The sequence below is a fragment of the Carcharodon carcharias genome, chromosome 3 (assembly GCF_017639515.1).
Source record: "Carcharodon carcharias isolate sCarCar2 chromosome 3, sCarCar2.pri, whole genome shotgun sequence".
NCBI lineage: Eukaryota > Metazoa > Chordata > Chondrichthyes > Lamniformes > Lamnidae > Carcharodon > Carcharodon carcharias.
The window spans coordinates 148,426,691-148,448,334 of NC_054469.1; the positions used below are offsets into that span (position 1 = coordinate 148,426,691).

The window sequence follows — 21,644 nt, forward strand, 5'->3', positions numbered from 1 at the left end:
GAAGACATCAATCAAAATCAACCCATTGAATCCTGTACACCGGATTGGAGCTACTGAACTGTTTTATCCCACCCTTAAAAATCCATGTTTGTGTGTGTGCATGTAAGGATTTAAGAAGCTTAAGTTATAGTGTTAGAAGTTAGCAGTTCATATTTCCTTTGTAACTAGTTAAAGACAATTTCTGTTCAATTGTTCAATAAACAGTTATTTACTTATTAAGTTAACAAACCTGGTGCTCATATTCTGTCAACCTAAATTAAACAGTAAAATAGAATTGGGGCAATCTGATGGTTTGGTCAAACTTTTCACATTTGTCACAGCTCAGGGGACAGCGAGGCTTGATATTACAGCACACTATCCCCAGTGAGTCATGACACACTACACTCTGAAACACCAAATTTTTATAACGAGTTGATCTCTCATTATGGGATCTGGTCACTTCATTCCTCTGCAGGTGCACAATCCCATAGTTAGCCGAAAAAAGAAAGTTAGCCAATTTTCCTCTGAATGTCTCAAGAAAGCCAAGGTAACATATGATATCCACAGTTACACCCTAACCAAAATCAGGACAGGCCTGAAATCTACTGGGACTTCTTGGTCTCCATGCCAAGTAGTCTACAATGATGCATTTACAAACTGAACAGTTAGGACATTTTGTGGAAGGACATTCACATTTTAAAAGCACTTTGAAAAAAGACCTATTTCTAAGAAGGTTCTCTCTCTGCATTCTCTTTCTCTCCCTTTCCTCTTCCTGAGTAAACCAAAAGTCTGTCAAAACTTTTACGAACATACAAAATAGGGGTAGAAGTAGAAATAAAAACAAAACTGCGGATGCTGGAAATCCAAAACAAAAACAGAATTACCTGGAAAAACTCAGCAGGTCTGGCAGCATCGGCAGAGAAGAAAAGATTTGACGTTTCGAGTTCTCATGACCCTTCAACAGAACTGTTGAAGGGTCATGAGGACTCGAAATGTCAACTCTTTTCTTCTCCGCCGATGCTGCCAGGGGTAGAAGTAGGCCATTTGGCCCCTCGAGCCTGCTCTGTCATTCATTAAGATCATAGCTGACCTGTTTGTTTCTCAAATTCCACATTCCCATCTACCCCCGATAATCTTTGATTCCCTTGCCAAACAAGAACCTATCTACCTCCGCCTTAAAAATATTCAATGACCCAGCCTTGAAGCAGAGAATTCCAAAGTCGCACAACCCTCAGAAAAAACTTCTCCTCATCTCGGTGCTGAAAGGGCAACTCCTAATTTTAAAATAGTGCCCCCTGTTTCTGGACTCACCCGCAAGAGGAAACATCCTTTCCACGTCCATCTTGTCGAAACTATTCAGGATCTTATATACTTCAATCAAGTCACCCCTCACTCTTCTAAACTCCAGTGGGAACAAGCCCAGTCTGTCCAACCTGTCTTCATAAGAAAAGCTGCTCATACCAGGTATTAATCTAGTAAACTTCCTCTGAACCATCTCCAACGCATTTACATCCTTCCTTAAATAGGAGACCAAAACTGCACACAACATTCAAGATGTGATCTCATCAATGCCTTGTATAACTGAAGCATAACATTCTTACTTTTAAGTTCAAACCCTCTCATAATAAAGGATAGCATTCCATGGGCCTTCTTAATTACTTGCTGTATCTGCATACCATCTTTGTGATTCATGCACTAGAACACCTAGATCTCTCTGCACCTCAGAATTATGCAACCATCTCCATTTCAGTAATACTCTGCTTTTTCCTTCTTCCTGTCAAAGTGAACAACTTCACATTTTCCCACATTATACTCCATCTACCAGATTTTTGCCTATTCATTCAACCTATCTATATCAGTCTACAACCTCCTTATGTCCTCTTCACAACATACTTTCCGACCTACCTTCATGTCATGTGCAAATTTAGCTACCATGCCTTTGCTCCCCTCATCTAAGTCACTGACATAAATTGTAAAAAGTTGAGGCCCCAGCAAAGACTCCTGCAGGACCCCACACGTCACATCCTGCCAATCAGAAAATGACCCATTTATGCATACTCTGTTTTCTGCCAGCCAATCAATCTGCTATCCATGCTAATACGTTACCCTTTACACCATGAGCTTTTATTTCCCACAATAACCTTTGCTGTAGCACCTTATCAAATACCTTCTGGAACTTTAAGTGCAATATATCTACACGCTCCCCTTTATCCGCAGCGCATGGCACTCCTTCAAAGAATTCCAATAATTGGTTAACCATGATTTCCCTTTCACAAAACCATGCTGACTCTTCCCGATTACCTCGAGTTTCTCTAAGTGCCCAGCTATAACATCCTTAGTGATCAATTCTAACACCTTGCCAATGACAAACATCAAGCTAACTAGCCTACAGTTCCCTGCTTTCTGCCTCCCTCCCTTCTCAAACAGAGGGGTTATATTTACCACTTCCTAGTCTGATGGAGCCTTTCCAGAAACTAGGGAATTTTACAAAATAAACACCAATTCACCCAGCGCCTCATTTAAGACCCTAGGATGAAGTCCATCAGGACCTGGAGACTTGTCAGCCCACAACTCCATCAGTTTGCTCAGTACAGCTTCCTTAAATGATTGTAATTTCACCAAGTTCCCCTCTCCCTTCCACCTCCTGATTTACATTCCAGTAATTCCAGAAATCGTAAAATACAAATTCATCCGATCTGATTCACTTACTTCAGCTATTACTAGGATGTTTTCTGTATCTTCTATAGCGAAGACAAAAGCAAAATATTTGTTAATTTCATGCATCATTTCCTTATTGTCTACTATTAACTCCCCGTTGTCATACTTGAGAGGACCAACACTCACTTTATTTAACTTTTTTCCTTTTTAAATACATGTAGAAACTCTTACTATCCATTTTTACATTTCTAGCTAACTTCCTCTCATATTGTAATTTCTTTCTCCTGATTAACCTTTTAGTCATTCTCTGGCGTTCTTTATATTCAGACCAATCATCTGACCTGCCACTCATCTTTGTGCAGTTATAGACTTTTCCTTAACTTTGATGTTTTCCTTGACTTCTTCAGTTAACCATGGATCATGGGCCCACCCCTTAGAATTTTTCTTTATAGTAAGAATATACTTATTCTGAGTATTCTAAAATATCCCCTTAAATGTCTGCCACTGCTTCTCTATTGAGAAACATTCACTGCCTCTTCCACCGACGTACAGTAGCAGCAGTGTGTACCATCTACAAGATGCACTGCAGGGATTCACCAAGGCTGTTTACACAGCACCTTCCAAACCCACAACCACTACCATCTAGAAGGACAAGGGCAGCAGATACATGGAAACACCACCCAAGAGATAAAAACAAAAAACTGCAGATGCTGGAAATCCAAAACAAAAACAGAATTACCTGGAAAAACTCAGCAGGTCTGGCAGCATCGGCGGAGAAGAAAAGAGTTGACGTTTCGAGTCCTCATGACCCTTCAACAGAACAGTTCTGTTGAAGGGTCATGAGGACTCGAAACGTCAACTCTTTTCTTCTCCGCCGATGCTGCCAGACCTGCTGAGTTTTTCCAGGTAATTCTGTTTTTGTTTGGGAACACCACCACCTGGATGTTCCCCCCCAAGTCACTCACCATCCTGACTAGGAAATATATCGCCGTTCCTTCACTGTCGCTGGGTCAAAATCCTGGAACTCCCTCCCTAACAGCACTGTGGGTGTACCTACACCACAGGGACTGCAGCAGTTCAAGGAGGCAGCTCACCACCACCTTCTCAAAAGCTACTAGGAATGGGCAATAAAAGTTGGCCCAGCCAGCGAAGCCCGCATCCTGTGAATGAACAAAAAAATCTATCCCCAAGCCTTGTATCCCAGTTCACTTCAGCTAGCTCAGCTTTCATGGCCACATAGTTGCCCTTATTTAAGTTTAAAATAGTAGTCTTACATCCCTTATTCTCCCTTTCAAACTGGATGTAAAATTCAATCATATTGTCATCGCTGCTACCAAGGGGTGTCTTCACGCTGAGCTCATTACACAATACTAAGTCTAATATAACCTGCTCTCTGCTTGTTTCCAGAACGTGCTGCTCTAAAAATCTCTCCCGAAAGCATCCTATGAACTCTTCATCCAGGCTTCTACTACCAATCTGATTTTTCCAGTTTAAAAGCAGATTAAAACCACCCATAATTATTACATTACAAGCACCCAATATTTCTTCCTGTATACTTTGTCCTACATATGGTTACTGTTAGAGGTCCTGCAGACCACTTCCACTGGTGATTTTTTTCCCCTGCTATTCCTATCTCCACCCAAACTGATTCTACATCCTGATCTCCTGAAACAAGGTAATCTCTAACTACTGCACTAATGCCATCCTTGATTAACAGTGCTATCCCTCCACCGAGCCTCCTATTCCTCTTGAATGTCATACATCCCTCAATATTGAGGACCCAATCCATGTCATCCTGTAGCCATAAATAGCTATCAGGTCATATTTATTTACTTCAATGTGCACTATCAATCCATTTACTTTATGAATGCTACGTCCACTCAGATACGGAGCCTTTAGTTTTCCTGCTGATGAGGAAAAACAGTGGCAAAGAAACAAGCTTTAAGAGGCAACTGCATATGGAGCTTTTCACAGAGAGGAATAGGCAGGTAACTGAAGTAAACTGAATCAGATTGGATGAATTTGCTTTCGCAATTTCTGCCAACGGGAGAATCTCCCTTGATTGAACCAGTCACATAAATACTGTAGCTCCAAGAGCAGGTCAAAGGCTGGAAATTGTATGACAAGTGCCTCACATCCTGGCTCCTCAAAGCATTCTCTGCCATTAACCAAGCCACAAGTTAGGAGTGTGATGGAATAACCTCCACTTGCTTGGAAGCATGCAGCTCCAACAACATTCAAGAAGCTCAACACCATCCTGGTAAAGCAACAGGCTCAACTGACAATCCATCCACTACCTGTAACATTCATTCCCTCTACCATTGGCAGACCATAGCTGCAGGATGTACCATCTACAAGATACACTGCAGCAACCTGCCAATGCTTCACTGACAGTACTTCCCAAACCCGTGACCTCTATTTCCCGCAAGGACAAAGGTTGCAGGTGCATAGGAACACCACAACCTGCAAGTTTCACTCCAAATCACACAACATCCTGACTTGTTAACATATTACCATTCCTTCATCATCATGATGTCAAAATCCTGGAAATCCCTAACAACACTTTGCATGTGCACTGATTCAAGAAGGCGTTTCTCAAAGGCAATAAAAAATAAATCACGAGCAATAAAAGCTAGCTTTGTAAGCGATGCCCACATCCCATGAGCAAATTTTTAAAGATCTGATTTCCCATTTATACAGGAAAGTATTCTCTACGTGCTACGATTCTGCAAAGTACTGGGATTCCCAATCCTCTGGAGATCTATCCCTGATGCAGCTTTTTCTGGGTGACTATTTATATAACTCCGGCAGAACCATCTGAAGTTTGAGATTTAAATCGCATTTTTGGGTGGTTCCCAGCGCAGCACAATTGTCCAGAGGAAGTGTGCATTTCTGGCCAATTGCCATGCAAACCCTTGCCTGGGAACTTGCCAGAGGGATTCCCCAGTGCATCTTTCAGGTACCCACAAAATCCGACACTGGGGAACACAGAAGTTATGGGCCACTACCTCCAACTCAAACAAAAATTGCTTCCCTGCACCACTCGAGGTACAACATAACCAGTGGCAAGTAAACAATTGTTGTTGGTGGCTTTTGATGCAACATTCTGCCATTTCAGCATCCAGCCAACCTGTCAAGATTGGGAACGCACTTTTCAAATTCTCAGTCTGTACAGACTTTCCACTGAAAACTGTGAAAGTCTTTGAATTTTAAATGAACTTGCTTTAAACACATTTTTTCAGTGTTTAAAATCTGTCCCACAACATAACCCAGAATTCCAGAACTCCTCCCAGTTAAGGCAGTTCTCTACAATATAAACAGGCCATATGCTAGCTGTTCTCAGTCCAGGAATGGATCTTATTACACTCTCACATTTCATTCACCATTGAATAGTGTAAATTGTTCTATTTGCAGTAAACTAATAATTATGGCACTACGAAAATGCATTGGATCGTGACTTCCAGCTGAATCAAGGCGTTTGTGGAGCCAGTGGGCTGCTTCGACAATGGGTCTAATGAACAGTGGAACCATTAGGAGTTCCAGTGACCAATGCCCCAGTGCAAAGTGTAAAAAGAGAAAGCAATGCAGAGCTCACTCACCCGAAATTGGATCAAAATTCCAAAAGGAAATGAAAAAGCCATGTTAACGTAGGCAAAAATGACAACTGACAGCAGGTAGAACAGAGAGCAAATGCATCAATCTGAGCACGAGAATGCAAGACAAGAGGCTAGAGTGCACGTCGACCAGAAACAGCAAGAGTCCACAAGGATGACAGAGACAGAATGTCACGAAAAATGCAAAATGTGCAAGGCAAAAAGACCATATCAGTGAGATCACAGAAACAAGTGCTGATGAATAATCTGATTTGTGGCAATTATAACTGCAGCATACTGATAGGGGGATTCAAAATTTTCCAAAGGAACAAACAATCCAACAACTTCTGCATTTTTGTACCTACAGGGGCTCAGTGAATATCTGCAAAGTTTAAAATGTAAAAGGCAAGCATGGCTCCAAAATGCCACCTAATTTTGAACAACAATATCCATTGGTCAGTCAATAAGCTATAATCTTAATAACTGCACGCAAGAAGACACATCCTTGAGCTGACAAAGGAATAATGTAATGCAGTGCTAGAAATCAATTTGCAGAACTTTCAACTCATTCTAATCCAGAAAGGGATACCATTTTCACAGCTGTATATAGTTTATATCGTTTCGAACTAGAATTTAGAATTTCCTATCACAGCATTGGAATTTAAAACAAAATGGGAAAAAAATCAGCTTAAACTCCTTCAAACACACCTGGTAGGCAATAAGTTCAAGACTGCTTGCTGAAGGAAGACTCTTGAATCTGTTGCGTGGTGAATTAATCCTCTGCAAGTAACTCAGTTTGCTCAAAAAGGACACAAATTGAAGCCTTGTCCAGTACCATTGTTGTAGTGTATAAAATAATGAGTTAGGTCTACGTTTGGATAATACCTCTTCTAACAGCTCCAATTGCTGAACGGGTTTGGCTACAATGCCATCTGCTGGTACTATATACATGAGAGTATCAACCTTAATCTCTTTTAATGGATTATCTTCACACAATTACACCCATGTATTTACCACATTTCTGCACAGATGTTATACTTGTGGATTCCATATTCCAATATATTTATGGATACTATTTTCAAGACGTTACTTCCATATATAGAAAGTAATTAATTCTTTCCCAAGAACTCAAAGCTTTATGAACTTTTATAAAACACTAGTCAGCCTCAACTGGAGTATCATGTCCAATAGCGGACACAAACTTTCGGAAGGATATGAAGGTGTTCGAGAGAATGCAGAAAATATTTATAAGAATGGTTTCAGGGAGTAGGAACTTATGTTAGATTGTTATGATAGATTGGAAAAGTTGCAGCTAGCTGTTCTCTTTAGAGAAGATTAAGAGGAGATTTGATAGAGGTGTTCAAAATCATGGACAAAGTTAATAGGGAAAAACTGGTCCTGTTGGCAGGAGGGTCAAAAACCAGAGCACATTGATTTAAAGTGAATGACAGAAGAAGCAAAGACAACACGAGGAATTTTTTTTAAAAAATGCAGTGAGTGGTTAGCATCTAGAAGGCACTGCCCGAGTGTGGTGGAGGCAGATTCAATAGAGGCTTTTTGGATAATTTTATAATTATCTGAAGGGACGAAATTTTCAGATCTATGGGAAAAGGCAGAGGACTATATAAGTTGCTCTTGAATATAAGCGGCACAGATACAACAAGCCGATCAGCCTCCTTCTGTGCTGTAACCATTCCATGATTCTGTAAACTCCTCAGCTCCCTCAGTCTTATTATCTACGATTTTCAGGCTTGTAAATTCCGAACCAGAAGTCACCTAGTTCCTGTTTCTAGATCTAGTTGGCCTTCTCCCTCACTCTTCAGCCTTGGAGGGTCTTGCCCTTCAACTTGGTCTGTTAATTTTTTTTAAAGTTACATTCCAACTAGGTTGGCAGCAGAACTATACTGGGATATTTGCATTTTAAAAAGGTTTTCTTTATGTATTTGAATTCACTTGAAACATTTATACAAGTTAGCTACAACAAATTATTGCAGAAATTCAACAGAAATATTAAGTTCAGCACACAAAGTCGTGTTAGTCATACCATTCCACATGTGCGCGGAGCTTTATTTGTCATGGTTGGTGATGCTCGTTTCCTTCAAAACACTCAGCACTCTTATGTGCAGCAATGCACCATAGTAAGGAGGAAACTGGAGCACCCAAAGTGCGGCCTGTTTCATGTGGCCACACACACATTTTATGTACCCAAAGAAAAAATTTCCTTCCCAAAGTGGGCAGTGGGAGGAAAGAGAAAGATCGACTTTCACTGGCAACTTGATGAGACAGTTGCACTGCACCTCATGACAGAAGTATTGTGCCAGTTCTAGTGAATCCAGCGTTATTCTGGTTGTAATGCATCTACTTGTTCAGATCTTGATGGAGACAGATAGGAAAACGCCAGTACAACACAACCATTAAAGCCATTCACTAAAGGTCCACACAATATATACACTTTTTCAAATTTGCATACTTTCTTCCAAAAGAAAAGGGAGCCTGTCTACAAGGATATAAAATGATGCACTCTAACAAACAACCAGTTTCTACAAATCTTCAGTTATTTTTCCAAAAGGGAATAAATTACAGACAATGTTATATAAAAATATGGAACATTCTGAAATACAGCTATTGGATTATTAAAATATGCAAGAATATACAGTTCCTGCCTCATTATTTAAACAATGTGGCATCACTACAATATTAAGTCACATATGCTCCATTAACAAAAGGTTAAAAAAAATGCATATTTGTGATCCGAATACAATTGCATTTCACTTACAAAATGCTTTAAAACTTTAGTTTGAGTTTAGGAGAATGGCATATTTAATACTAACTAGTGCAGTCACTGGTGTTCTTTAACTATTAAAATAATCAGTCACATGTAGGCTATGTGGGATCACATAGAAGTGTTGTATATTGTATTTCTCTTTGCCAAAATTCAATACCCTCTTTGCTCACTAACAAATCTGGTGCTGAGTTAGCCAGACTTAGCAGGGAATGCTACAACTGATCTCAGTACCCAGGCCATGAGTACTACTGTTCACTTTTGCTCTCTAGTGATTCCTGCTGGAAAAAGCACATGCAATCTCATCAAGGAAAAGATAGGACTGAACTCAGTTGTGAGTTAAATAGTCTGCCATCATCCACTAGAACACATGAGGAATAGCTACCTTAGCAAGATATGAGAAGGCTATGGACAGCCACGGGACTGTGACTTCAGCACAATACAGCACTGTCAGAAAAGCAGGGGAGAATGTTTTCTGAAACAAAATCTGATTTTTAGGATATTGGTCCTTCATGGTTGAGTAAAGTTACTCATGGAGAGTGACTGAATATTGGCTGAGAAGCCAATATATTCTTAAAATAATTTTGTTTAAACACGCTTCCAGTTTTACAGTATAAGGATCATAGATTAAATATTCAACATTTTCACACAATTTCCATCATCTTAGGCTACCAGAGTGCTCCAAAGTCAGGAAGACACACTAAATGTGGGACTGCATACTCCTGATGAAATGTGCATATATGTGGAAATGAAATGAGGGCAGGATTAGGTTCACATTTGGCACCCTGCATGACCAAACACCTGATAAAACTGGAACGCAGATTTACACTTGAAAGGTACCACTTGAGTTGAAGATAAGGAGTTTCTGTAGAATTCTATCCAAATATGAAGCAGAATCTTCAGGAGAAATAGTTAATAAGTTATGAAAAAGGTCATGGGTAAAGGAGAAAAGATTGGAGAAGGAAGAACTGAACCTGCCAAACATCCTCTGACAGTATCACCCACCCCTCTAAGCTCTTAACTACAGAGTAGAGCAAGTCACCTATAATGCCATTCCTTCACTCACCGGATTAAAATTCTGCAAATCCCTCACTTAGACCATTGTGGGAGCATCACCACCACAAGGGCGAAGTAGTTCAAGGCAGCACAGTTTCACTTTCTCAGGGGAACAAGGGATGAGCAGTAAATACAGCCATATGCAGAAAACATTTTTTTTAAAAACTGCTCCCATGAAAACATACAGCAGTGACTATTCTGCATAAGTGAAGACATCAATTTGACTTCTTGCAACCAGTTGGTTCAAAGTCCCAAGTGAATGCACATTGAAATGTTTTCTTAGTAAATGTCTGGAGACAACCAAACTGGCTACAGCAGTTTCGGACATATTATTTACAGAGCCTAGTCGATCATTTGATGGCATTCATTACATTTTCGTTTCATGATTCCAACTAAGATATGAATTCATACACATTGTGGCGAAAGAGAAAAATGTAATTGATTGTTAAAGCAATATGATGAGATGATGCTTCATCTAATTTAAAGTACTTCTCTTTCAACATTATTGAATGCTGATGCTTGATTTCTGTGAAACAGTTTACTGCTTCACTATCATGCTCATGAGAAAAGTACAAAACATGCCATGGGCTGGTGAATCATTCTGAAAAAGTATATTCACAGTTATGATAGCAACAGCTCCTCTTAATACACCCATCATCATAGGGTCAGAATTCAAAACCTCCAAACAAAGGGACTTTGGTAAAATGGTTCAGAAATTAACGTCCATGCATCATTATTCATGATTAAGGTCGAGCTTTCAACTCAATTTACCCTAAGTCATAAAGAAAGTAGCCTGCAGGAGTTTCCAAGTTCTGTCAGAGATTTACATCTACAAATCTCAACTCCAGACCAGGCGCCAGCTGATAAACAAACAATCTAAAATCAAGGGCCACACGATCCCCATATCCTAAATTTTATGGACTTGGAGAGGTAATTTACAGCCTAGCTTCATTTTCCACTAAGTCCTAAGTTGAGTAAAGCTGTCATTAACTCATGTTAGAAGCCTCTAAAGTAATCTCAGTATTTGATGTGTACAATACCAGACATCTCCTTAAATCAATGACAGATTGATACGATTATGTGTGTGTGTCTACTAGCTATCGTATTAAAAAAGGCAATCATTAGAATGTACTGATTTTGGCACTGAAGTAAATAGGTACCATTTGAACTTCCTAAACTCTGTTTCAAAGCAATTCAACATATAAAGACATGCTAAAAATACAAATGCTTCCTGTACAGAAGTTAATGTTCTGCCAAAAACAAAAATTCCAGATCATGCAGCCAACTGAATTTTTTTTAAATTATTAAATCTTTTACAGCCCATTACTATCCTTGCTGATGAAACCATAACTAGCTACTTCACCAATAAGTGGGTAAGAGCTTTCCTCACTCTAAAAGAAGAATGTTGTGCCAAAAAGAATATCAGTTTTCCCTGGATAACAAAACAGACATGTGGCTGGATAGTCACTGCCAAAACATGTGATACACATTGAGGCAGATTGTGCAGTGAGGCACAGCCAGAGGTTGAACAAATGGAAGCCAACATGAGGGGCGAATCTCTCAGCTAGAATACTTAAATTTATTTGCTCTTTTCCTTATTTACATTATTTAGTAACCTGTATACAATATCCTATAACAATAACAATTCAAGCATGAGGAGGCATGAAGATTTAATAAATTCACTAGTCTTTTTTACATTAAGTGATTTATCACTGGAACATTCAGTGTACAAAGAATATGCATTAAATTACATACAGGAACAAATGTTAAATGCATACAAACCTTTCAAGAGCTACATCAAAGTTAACACCAGACAGCAAGAAGTAACTAATTCCAGTTATGCTGCTTAAGAAATGTTGCATGGCTCAGAAAAATTTGGCAGTATTTTACCTTATTTGTTAAAGAAAACACTGAAAAAATTATAAAAACAGCTTTTCACTTAATATCAGGGAAATCACAAATGCAGGGGGCGTGAGTACTGCCCTTTCACCTCAAAGTTGGGTTTGAATTAAGTTCATGGTTTAAAATCTGCTCTTAGCTCCCAGATAGCTCAGCAAAAAAACTATACTGCATGATATGGTACTGAATCAGAAGGTCAATTACTTATCTCTTAGTTAGCTGATCACATAGCCAGGATTGTATTCAGGTGCTCCAATTGATCATGGAGTCTCTAGACTGGTTGGATAACAAAGATTTTTTTAAAAATTCTGCAAGTGAAAGAGAAAAATAGAATGGGCTGAATCTGATGCTCTTCGTGATGGAATGGGGCTGCTGCCCTTCAATATCTAGACTTAAGTATAAAAAATAGCCTCTTGTGCCATGTCCCAGCAGCAGTGGCCACTGAGTCAGCTCCCAGTTTCAGGGGAAAGTGGTATGAGGAATAAAAAACAAACAATATTCTTAGAAAACAGCTTGATCAATTATTGAGGCCTGTTTACAAGGCCTATTATAGAATTACCTTTTCAGGACAGTAGGTGCAATCTCTTAACTATGAAAGGAAAATGCAAGTGAAATGTCTTGTTAATTGAAGCTTTTTTGAGGAAGGGAAGTACAGTATTTTCAGTGTCATAAATAATTATCTTTGAAATGAGTTATGGGCTATTATGTTGACAGGTGACTAATTTGTAAAGTCTAATCAGTAATTTTTGAACCAAGACCAAAGCAAAACACTTTTATTTAATTATTTTAAAATAGCAACAGTCCAAATCTTCTTTTGGAAGTGGACATTTTATTCAACTTTGCAAAATATTATTCATACTAATAAACTGCAAGGTAGTATTTTGTAGTCCAGTGTTCTGAATAATGTATCCCATCTGGGACTATTTTTAAATGGAGAGCCTGGACACAATTAAGTCAGCAGGCAAGCAGCAAAGTATTGCTGACCATATGAAGAAAAGTTATCATTGCTTTAAGAGCTGAATTTCTCCACATCACAATCAGCAGCAACTTTGAATGCTATATGATTTGCAAAAATGAAATTTAATCTAACCATGGATAATTACACCAGCAGCAAGCAGAATCTCTATGAAGAGTCACAATAGCACAATAAAGAACTATGTTTTTCATCTGTACCAAGTTAGCTGATCTCAGCTGAGGCAGTGGTAGGCATGCCATCAGTGGCATTAAAGCCTCAGGCCAGAAAAAGGGGAAAAATAAGTTCAGAGCTCTGTTCCATCAACTGCTAAAGCCATGTCTATGTGGGCATTGATACAGGTTCAGGTAACAGTATTCCCACAGTCAAACAGCCTACTCACATTCATTGTCTACATTCTGCTATTTAAACAGGGTACTCAAATATACAGAACCGCACAACAAGGAATCAGCACAGGAGCTTTAATGAGAAAAACAAAACGCAGTTCCAATGATTATGCTAAAGGGTTTCAATTTGTTGTGATAGCCAGAGATAACAGATTTCCCTGACATTTCTTGGTATGATCCCCATAGGGACCGAAAGCTTTAAAAAAGATACTTGAATTTTCAGCGACTGTCTGGAAGGATCACAGAACAAGATTTCAAGTTTTAAGACTTTTACTGTAACAAACTAAAAGCAACATTATCTAAGCACTGTTCAGTGGGTAATTTATACTCTAAACCATAGAAAAATTTCCCTGTTTAATTTTTAAAACAACTGAAAATCGCCTGCCATAGTATTACTTTATTCTGTCTTTTAAATGGACACTTTACTCTCCTGGGGTCAGTCAAAAGCTATTCCCTGTACCCAATGGCCTGCTTCCTTTTCCCTTTCCCAGCTAGATAACTTCCAATCCCAAAACTGACTTTCACTGTTAAGGTTACACTGCAGATTACTTCTCTCTAGCCCAGATGAGGTGAATCTTCCAGCTTCCTTTAAATGCTTACAAACTTGGTCTCTTCAATATGAGTGCAAGCTCCCAACTGCTTTCTGTGTGGTGTACAATAGGGTCAGCATTTTCTCTGCTTCAGGTGCAGGTCTGGCTGCCTCTTTTTTTCCTGCTCTCCCTCATATTTTTGCAGGCTGACTTGCAGCTGAGAGTTTCAGGGTTTTATTAGAAAAACTGCAACCCAATAACACAATGGCTTTTGTGTGGACATTTTCCCTTTCATAGCTCATCTCCATGGCATGATGAATCACACGGGCCTTGAATCCAGGTAGAAATGCTTATTAGCTATCCTGTGGACCCTCAACTCCATTCTATACTGGAATTAAACAGACAGCCTAGAGTTTATAGAAGCAAAATATTGCATATGCTGGAAAACTGAAATAAAAACAAAAAATGCTAAAAATACACAGCAGGTCAAGCAGCATGTGTAGAAAAATACAGTTAATGTTCTCATGAAAGGTCATTGACCTGAAAAGATAACTATGCCTCTCTCCATTGATGCTGCCTGACCTACTGAGTATTTCCATAATTTTTGTTTTTATTTCAGCCTAAAGTATAACTATTTATAAAGCCTAACATTCCTAATACCTCCCTGTGGCTTGGAGGTTAACAGTCTACCCACAGCCAGTACAGACGCCCTCACCATTGTCCACAAGTATGAACATCTTGCACCTTCTCAGCAAGTTTTTTGACTTGGCCCCCTCTTGTCCCCATAGCAACCAAGTCACTCAGGCAGAATTCAGAGCAGGTCACATGACCCCTTCACTACTCCATTTTACCTTAAATTAAAGGGACAGTCCCAAAACATGACCATCCTTTAAATTCAATATTTGTAACATTCTCCATCTCATTACTGACTCATCAATAATAATTAATTAGAATTTAAGTGCCCATTCTAATTACAGGCCATTTCAAGCAACAGACACATTGCTAATTAGCAGATTTTTTAAGTCTGGTGCCAAACGTGCAGTTGACTTCCGCTCGGCATAGTATTTCTTACCGGAGTTAAAAAGTAACAAATACCATTAAAGTCAGTTTGTCAAATGCTTTCCACAAAATTACATGATTGAAACATTTTGATGTGATCAGTCCCATCCAGCAAGAAATATTTTCCTATTATAGCCAAAAGACCCTCTTTGACGACATATCGGAAAGCTGTTTAACCCAGTTGCCACTTAGTCAAGCACCATCTACTGCAGCATCTAGAGCACAGGGCGCACCACGTGGCCCATCATTCTGGATATAACACTGAAGCTATCTATTCCAATCCCAACAGGGCATGTATTGTAAAGCATTCCATATTTTAATAGCCCTCTGTGGCAAAATTTTAACTTTCCCTTCCCCTTTATTTGTAAAGCGATGATGCAAAGTCCGTGCCTTATTGACACAGGTGTGCAAATGAACAGAAACAATTCATCACTTTACACCTTCCAAAAAACTTTCATACTTTTGAAGAATTGCTTTAGGTGTCCTCAAAAGTTCACAAATATTACCTCTCATCCCTGGTATTATTCCAACAAATTAAGATAGAACAAATATTCTTCTCATAAACTTCCCAGATTGCATGCAATACTTCAACTATGATCTAACCAACATCTGAAACAAACCTATTCAACATCATTTTCTTGCTTTCATGTTCAATATATTTTTATGTATAGGGTTGTCAAAACCCAGGATCCCCTTCCACAGTTCAGTCAAGCCTTGTGTATCCTATCCAAATGGTATCAGACTACAGGAAATCTCCCAGATGCTGTCAAATCCTTGCGTATCTACCTCACTTGATAAATTGCAGGATCAGCACTCCGGTATGTCAAACCTCAGGATCACTCTTTAGTGACACACACGCCCAGAACCGTCCCCACCGTCCTAAAGGCATACTACCCTCCTCAGGGCTGCTAAATACGGATTGCCTCACTCCAACAAGTGTACCACCCGTGTATCCACAGCATTAAAAAGTCAACAGGTAAAAATTAATTATGTGGGTATTACAATACACAGAAAATGAAGGCTGCACAGATACAAGTGTACAGGGTATCAGAACTCTGCGAATAATCCCACAATACCCTACAATTAAATTAAAATTTGTTTTAGTCATTGTAAACCATTGACTCTGATATGACTTTCATTGTTTAACATCCTTGTTATAGAACACCAAATCTTCTCTCTCACCACGTATGTTCTTACAATGTTCAATTCTTGCATGTGCAACAGAAAAAATGCAAATGTAATTCCTGCAACTCTTTCTTCTGACAGTATTTAAATCACACTGACTTATGTACCTGCATCTACCCTACAGTTATCTTTAATTAAGTCCTGTCTCCAAGGTATGTGGTGCAGTGTCATAGTTGTGCATATTACCAAACCAACTTGGAGCCTTAAACTCAGGTTTCTGGTCTCTTATGTCTAGCAGTCCCTTCCAGCAAATCTCAAACCAATGTCATCCTCCTGTCACAACCAGTCCCCAAACACTGTTCAGACCCTGAGCACTGATGTCTCTTCTAATTACATTCTCATCATTGCCAATAACTTGCTTATGGCTCTTTAAATGGATTTTCAGTATTTCTAACGTACCAAAATTGTTAAAAACAAAGACTGGAGTTCAGTCTGATGGGAAGGATGAAATTACTTAGCTGTATCCATGTTAGAATAATAGATATCCCCAAGTTACCAGGGAGAAGAACACTGTTCTTTATTCCAGAGAGTGAAGGGAATTCATTCACCATCTGCCACCCTTCCCTCCTGCCATCTCTTGCTGATGCCCCATGCCTGCAATACCACACCCTAGCTGAGCACGCTCCTGGTTTTCCCAGGTCTTCACTGCTATCACATGCTCCTACATACTATCATTCTCTCAACACATTGGGCCTCCATAACTCCCCAAAAACTGCTAAGCACAGTCTCTACAAGCTACCTCCCCCGTATCCATAACTCCAAAAGGCCAGATAAAAGTAAAGAAATAATTCAATATAGTAATCAAAACTGAATAAGTTCCATTCATAATAATAAAACTGATTTGATCTGTTGGGTCACTATAAGTTAATGGTCCTAATTTTTTGTATGCCTTATGGCATCCCCAAAATCAACCAGAATCACAAAAGGATTTTAGAAAATTCAGACGGTGAGGTCTATTGCCAACTACCCCAGGTGTCCCTCTCCTGTTGAAAGAACCACGATCTGCTTTTTCCTCATCCACAACATGAAAGTTAACTTCTACAGTAGAATGTGTTTCGGAGACTCCTGGCCGACACTAATGGTCTCCCTTCAATCAGGAGCCTCAGCCCAGGAAAATGGATCAGAACTTGGACCATCAAAAGGATTTGCCCACCCCACCACACATTAACTTCACCCTGAAAAGTGAAATCCAGGCCCTAATTTCTGGTCCGTTAGATTTTGTGGCTCTCTCATAGTAAACAGTCTTTTTGTTGGCATTTCCTTTATAAAAACATTCCTCTAGTTTTTAAGAGCACATACCTCCAGATACAGGCGCATCCATGAACAATGCTCCGGTCTTTTCTGCTGCTTTGGCCATTTCTTTAGAAACAGCAGGATCAATAGTGCTTGAATCAATTAGCAATGAACCTTTTTTGACTTTCCTAGAAAGAAAATATGAAAAGTTAGTTCAAGATCTATAGTCTTTCAAAACTATTAAATTATTCATTCACCACAAAAAATAAAATTGCAATCCTGTGTAATACCTGAAAAAAAATCCTTCTCCCTAATTTCCAGAAGGCAGCAACTGGGATAGAGTTCCAGTGACATCACTTGCACTGGCTGCTTACCAAAAAGATCCTGTGAAGGTCAGAAACTTTTTCCTTGGAGGGCATTATAGCTGAGCCTGGTCCTACCTCCACAAACACACCTTCCAGTAAGGGTCACTGGACAATGATCAGGAATGGGGGCCGCTCAAGGGATTATGAGGTCACGCTAAATAGGACAGGTGCCAGGAATGCCACAATAGACATTGGATCATCAGGGGAATAAGGCATGAGCTTATTAACAGACCTTATTTTCACAGAAAAAGGTTGCCACATTCAACCGCATATCATAAATTATGCTGAAAACTGTCTTTCCACTTTCTTATAATGCATGTCCTCTCCCATCCGACGCAAAAAGAATTTATATGATTTGCCAAACATGTTTATGCATTATGCCTCTGAATATACACTGATGAATTAGACTCAATTATTACTGTAAAATGCTGCATCTTTTCCTATCCTATTGCAAGATTTTTTTGGAAAATCTTTAGGAAGCCAAAATCCAGGGGTCAAACAGAGAACCCTTACCACACTACTGTAACGTTTTGGAATATATCATATGCAACTAAATTATTTTTCATGGCTTCGGCAAGCAAATGAATACTCATTCTCAGGATGAGGCTCAGACTATGAACTAAACAAGTACCTCAACAGGTATGTAGCACAAACAGGACATTACAAGAGTTAACAAGCTTTACTTTGTTCCTTCCAATGTCAAAAGATAAAGACAGTTCTGAGCTATTTTTCAACATTGACCCTTAAAAATAGTTGCACATTTCTAACAAGATAAAACGCTGCCATGAAGTTTGACAGCACAATCTCTTTGCAGGCTTCAAACTGACCAACGGCCCAGGCATGGACCAACTCAGATACGCTCATTATCAGAGGCACGAGCCACAAGGCTGCCCAGAGAGACTATAAAAAATCATGGATCAAACCTTTCATAAAAAAAGTTTGTTCCACACACTCATCCCAACACAGCTGTCATTCAAGAACCATTCCACAAAGATGGCTGAATTATCAAATGACTTCTTCTAGATACTCTGATGTCAGAACAAAAGACCTTAGCAAAGACAGCTCTGAAAACTACTACAGACAGACAGCTATGCAAACAATACTTTAATAAAGTATACAGGATACTGATCCCCAGATGAAATGGGTTGCATCCTCCTCTTCCTGCGTACTGCTTTAATCAATGATCACCTGCTTGCAACTGCATTCTGGAACATAAATAGGTGTTGGCCATAAGTGCCACAAAAGCCCATGCAGACAACCACCTAGGATCTGTGCTGCTGTCCATTAGAAAAGCTATCCATTGTTCGCTGTTGATTTTAGCCCTCTGTGTGATGGGATGAATAAAACAGAAACCAAATAAACAATTGGCCCAAAAATATTAACTTTTTCCCTTATTCTTTGTACTTCTCACACAACAGATATACCTTCCTCAGAGGAGGATGAGTGGGGGTGGGAGTGAGGGAGTGCAAATAACCTGCATGTCTTCATCAAAGCCTTTTTGTACTCTTGTCCCTGTGGTCATATTCTTATTGCATGGCTGTTCTAGCACTAGAACTAAATTCTGGCAAATTAAATGCCTGGGGAAAAAAGATAAAATCATGAAACTGAAGTTCACTAACCATGATGTGTTACAAAATATGTGCTAAATTTGGGCAGGATTGAACCAACTTCAACAAAAGCAATCTCCATTTGATAACTGCTCTGACAATATGCCAAAAATACGTGGGGTTAGGTGCTCTTAAAAGCCAAAAATAAGGTCATGGTCAAATGAACTTTACAACCTACCACATTAGTTTATTAAACACGGCAATTTGTTTTATGTATGAGCAATAATTCAAAACTTCTGTGCTTGGACTTAATATCTCAATGACATTTTCCACTGAGGGTGGGTCAAAGTGAGAACATGAGAGAATGAAACTTGTGACTGCAGAGCCTTAGTTTCCACTGCAACTCTGACATCAACTACAACTGTTTAAAATAAATATTAAGCAGTACACTGAATTACCTACTTCAAAATGCCATTTGGACTAGTATAAACCTCAATCACATTAGGGCTTGATGGCAGCATGGTTATGACTCTATCAGCTCTTTCGGCTACATCAGCAGGAGAGTCCATGATCTACAAAACAAAAGTGGACAAAATGAAATTTAAAGGAACAGATCAGGCAAGTAAATGGCTAAAACTATATGGGGTCAAAGTTTAAAAGGGCCAAGTATGAAGGAGTAAACAATTTTTGCAATGATTGAGGGGTAGTTCAAAACTCTTCAATAGAAGGCAAGTGGAACACCTTTGAAGGTATCATTTTAAGTACATGCAGGATAGTTACAAATATTGATCAACATGCTCGAGCTAAATTAACAGATCAAAGTTGATTTTTTAAAAATAATAAGTGGCCTCCACTTAACCTGCAGAGAGAAAGCAGAAAGGTTTCACAGGGTAAATAAAGAAACATTCAGAAACATCAAGTTATATCAATTACAAAGCAAACCAAAGGCCATTTGGCCCAACTGGTGTTGCCAACATTTATGTCCCAAATGAGCTTCTTCCCACCCTACTTCATGTAACCCTATCAGCATTAAACGATGATCAGAGATCGGTGGCAAAAGCATAGGTGTCAGCTGTGATTAAGTAGTAGTACACATACCCATGAATGAGAAGGTCATCGGCTCAAATCCCATTCCAGGGACTTGAGCGCAAAATCTAGACAGACACTGTAGTGCAGTACTAAGGGAGTGCTGCAATGTTAGAGATGCTGTGTTTTGGATGAGATATTAAATATAGAGTTTGTTTGTCCTTTCAGGCAGAAGGAAAAGATCGCATGACACTGTTTCAAAGAAAATAGTTCTCCGATGTCCTGTACTTAGCCTTTGACCAATATCATTAAAACACAATGGCCTCGATTTTGTGGTTTTAATGACAATGAACCAGCTTACAACACCAGCATTATACTGTGAAGCTGACAAACAACTTGTGTTTGCATACATGCAGTTGGATGCAAAAATCCAGACACTGTGGTCACTGATTCCCTGCTCCTCCACAGAGTGTGCTGAAATCCTCACAGATGGAAATCAATTAGAAATCACTGATTTGATATGAACTGCAACTTTCTACACCATTATCCTTGCTGTACAAACCTTCAACAAGGTACACCATGTTGAATAAGGTGTAGCTGAGTTTTTAAATGGCCCGCTGTACAATTTCTCCAACCCTGTAAAGCTAATTTTATATTTGTAGAACATCCAATTTATCCCTTCGATGATAGCAATTCCACAGATATTTAAATTGTTTTTTTAATGTTTATGATATTTCAGCTTCAACCTTAATCCCATGTGGCTGTCTCAATCTTTTTTTTCGATAAAATTATAAAAAGGAAATGATAAAACTTGCTGGTTTCTGTCTGAGAATTCTTTAATGTGATTTGCTGCTCAGCCTGCTTGATGACATAACTATTGCTGAACACCAGAGATTTCCTCCAGCTGGTGCCAGAATGAAATTAGCATCAGAAAGGGTGAAATCCATTCCACAGAGCTTGCTACATCTTTGTGGGAAGCTTTCTTCAAGGTCAGTGCAAAATCAAGGCCATTATCTTGTCATTTTCACATTGCTGCTTGTGGGCATTGGCTTAATTTGGTTACCATGTTTCCTACATTATACCAAGACTTGTGATGAAAGTACAATAATTTTCGTAATATTGGTTTATTGTGAAGTAGGTTTATGGGAGTAAGTATAGTTGGGTGTGTATGTGATGTAATTACATTTGGAATCAAGTAGACTGCAAATTTGAAATCATCAAAAGAAGCTAGGTGATTGACATGCTAATGAGTAAAGAGTGCAATTTGTTTTCATTAACCGAACTAGAAGCTTTTAATAAAGCTTTCTTCCTCTGCTACACATTTAGCATTTTAGGTGCGAAAGGAATTTGCATTTTTAGATAAATGAAGAGAT

General features: G+C 39.1%; 1 protein-coding gene across 3 annotated transcripts in view; it reads right to left on the reverse strand.

Moving 5' to 3' along the window:
• The window catches only part of hibadhb (3-hydroxyisobutyrate dehydrogenase b), a 170,650-nt gene that overhangs the window by 122,446 nt on the left and 26,560 nt on the right, over positions 1–21,644 (reverse strand). For all 3 annotated transcript variants that reach the window (XM_041184714.1, XM_041184713.1, XM_041184715.1), the window contains exons 3-4: positions 19,708–19,817; positions 17,400–17,521 (exon numbers count right to left, since the gene is read on the reverse strand). In XM_041184714.1, coding sequence (XP_041040648.1) covers positions 17,400–17,521; positions 19,708–19,817 — 232 coding nt within the window. The remainder of the gene's footprint in view (positions 1–17,399; positions 17,522–19,707; positions 19,818–21,644) is intronic.